The sequence below is a fragment of the Dioscorea cayenensis genome, chromosome 5 (assembly GCF_009730915.1).
Source record: "Dioscorea cayenensis subsp. rotundata cultivar TDr96_F1 chromosome 5, TDr96_F1_v2_PseudoChromosome.rev07_lg8_w22 25.fasta, whole genome shotgun sequence".
NCBI classification, from domain to species: domain Eukaryota; kingdom Viridiplantae; phylum Streptophyta; class Magnoliopsida; order Dioscoreales; family Dioscoreaceae; genus Dioscorea; species Dioscorea cayenensis.
In genome coordinates this window covers 26,049,589-26,052,126 of record NC_052475.1, presented here as the reverse complement: position 1 = coordinate 26,052,126, position 2,538 = coordinate 26,049,589, and the positions used below count along the sequence as shown (strand labels likewise).

At 23.7% G+C, this 2,538-nt stretch overlaps 1 protein-coding gene across 1 annotated transcript; it reads left to right on the top strand.

The window, feature by feature from the left end:
• The first annotated feature begins 117 nt into the window (after positions 1-117).
• On the top strand, positions 118-1,110 carry LOC120260422 (probable cytosolic oligopeptidase A). Its single transcript, XM_039267898.1, has 5 exons — positions 118-219; positions 339-370; positions 474-539; positions 681-752; positions 887-1,110. The coding sequence occupies exons 1-5, from the start codon at positions 201-203 to the stop codon at positions 962-964; spliced, it is 267 nt and encodes an 88-aa protein (XP_039123832.1). The 5' UTR covers positions 118-200; the 3' UTR covers positions 965-1,110.
• The last annotated feature ends 1,428 nt before the right edge of the window (positions 1,111-2,538 follow it).

Sequence of the window (2,538 nt, the reverse complement as noted above, 5' to 3'; positions counted from 1 at the left end):
AAAAATTATTAACATGGCAAATTTTTTAGATAAATAATAATAAATAATAAAAATAAATTAAATACAAAGTAATAATTAATTAATAATAATAGAATTAATAAAGTTGTGGCTCTGAATCTATTTATGATGTTTACCAAAGGATTCAATCAGAAAGTGAATTCCTTCCTCCTCTTCCTCAAAACAAAGCCCTTTGCAGCACCATGAGACAAGAGTTTGGAGGTATGAACTTCCATTATATATATATATATATATATATTTAAATATTCGTTTTTTCATATAAATTTTAACTGATATTTTGGTTTTGGTTTTTTTTTTTTCCATATATTATGTGATCACAGGTCAATATGGTTCTGTGTTCTTTGATTATCTGGTATAGCCTTTATTTCCACTTTAATTTGTTTTATTATTTATTTATTTATGCAAATATAACTTGTTTTAATAAAATTATTATTATTTTTGGTTTATTGTTGCAGTTATCCGATGTGATTGCGGCTGATGCTTTCTCAGAATTGGAGGGTGTGGGGTTGTCTAACGCTGAAGTAAGTATTTTATTTTTATTTTTAAATAATATATTATCATGATTTAATTGCAAAAAGAATAGAACCCTAATATACTAAACCGATCTACTAAACAAATTTACTTAAAATGATAAATTTATTTTTATGTTATTTTATTTTCAGGGTATCAGGAAGCTTGGTCTTAAATTCCGAAATACATTCCTTTCTTTTGGTGGTGGAATACCTCCTAATGAGGTGAGAATGATCAAATTAAACAAGTTTCAATCATATATAATGATAAGCCTATTAAAAATAAAATAAAATTTTAAATTATTTTATTAAAATAACTGATGTTTTTCTTATTATTTGGTAAATTTTCTTTTTTTAAGGTTTTTGCTGACTTTAGAGGAAGAGGACCAATATTGGATGTCCAGAGAATGCTAAAACTCAAAGGAATGACATCTTGATTTTGATCATGGCTTGCATTACAACATCAAGAAAGGGAAAATGGGGGCAAAAATGTCATTAACTTTCAAGGAAGTAAGGAAATTTATGGAAGGAGGTCATTGTGTGAATCATATGTTTTATCTCTAACTAATGTATCTTTATTTGATGATTTATGGAGCAATAAAATTGGGGATTTTTCTTTCTCATTTTTCATTGTTATTATGTTTAAATGCCATAACGAGCATTTGTCTGTCTATTAAGATTGAATACACCCGATGTAAAGAATAGAAATAATAAAAATCCAAACTAAGTTGTGGATATTTAAATATCTTAAACAAGTGATTTTTGAATTATAATTTTTTATGCATGTAATTTGCTAATTAAAAGAGAAAAATTATATTTTTACATAACATTCCCTACAATGTTCTGTGGACCAATAATTAAAAAAATTTAAAAATAAAATTTATATTTTTAAAAAAATTAAATAATATATATATTTTTTTATCTACTTTTTTGTGTTTGATATAATCAATGGGCAAGTTTGAAAAGATATATCTAGAGTAGAGTCAAAGAAAAGATAAGGTTTACTTGTTTGGGTTATGAAAGATGCTTAACTAATTAATTAATTAATTAATTGGATGAAGTGGGTTGTGAGTCTTGTGCCAATGGGATGAAAGAAATAATAGGTTGAAAAATAAACAAAGCTCCAAATTTTTTGAAGAAAAGAAAAAGAAAGATGAGCTTACGGCTCACATAACTCAACATGTTTTAATCACTATTTTACTCAAATAAATATCTTGAGGCCCATTTATGACCACAAGAATGTCAGTTTTGTAATCATATCCTTAAAGCTATTAAGTTGGTAAGAAGCTCATAATTATGATTAATTAATAAAAAAATATAATCATAAATTTATTAAAAAGGAGAAAAGCTAAACACAAGTCATAAGGAACTCGAATTCCACAAACTATGACGTCAAGACCAATGAAGAGTTTTTATTGTTATTTATTTTATTTAACCGTGTTAAACATTGCTATTAATTTAAAAAATCATACAAAATATGAAAATACGGAAATCAACTGTATATTTAACATGAAAAATATATAGTGTTGAAAATATATAATAACTAGTTTTTTTATTAAAAGATAATAACTATTTTAAGTTTTGAAATACATTTTATTTTATTTTTTATGTTATTGTTATTTTTTACTATTCCATAATAAAAACGAATTATATTTGATGTCATCAATTTTTATTTACAATTTTAAACTAAAATAGAATAAAATTAATTAATTAATCCATTAAAATAAATATAAGGGATTGAGGAAGATTGATTTATTACCAACTCTACCATAAGTATTTAATTCTTTATTTGTTTAAGGCCAGTTGATTGTTTGTAAGTAATTGTAATATAAATGATTTTATATATAAGTGATTATCTAGTTTGATGTAAAAATTTCATTTATATATAAATTGATTGAAAACAACTTACATCTCATCTTCTTTTTTGACATTTCAACTTATAATAAAATTTATTATAAGTTAAAATGCTATAAAGCAAGTGGAATTCACCAATATTTTTATAATTTAAAAA

What these genes read in the sequence shown, in the direction of transcription:
- LOC120260422 (XM_039267898.1), top strand. An exon ending in TGGGGTTGTCTAACGCTGAA is followed by an intron (nt 540 to 680) that starts GTAAGTATTTTA and finishes TTTTATTTTCAG; the next exon opens with GGTATCAGGAAGCTTGGTCT. An exon ending in GTGGAATACCTCCTAATGAG is followed by an intron (nt 753 to 886) that starts GTGAGAATGATC and finishes TCTTTTTTTAAG; the next exon opens with GTTTTTGCTGACTTTAGAGG.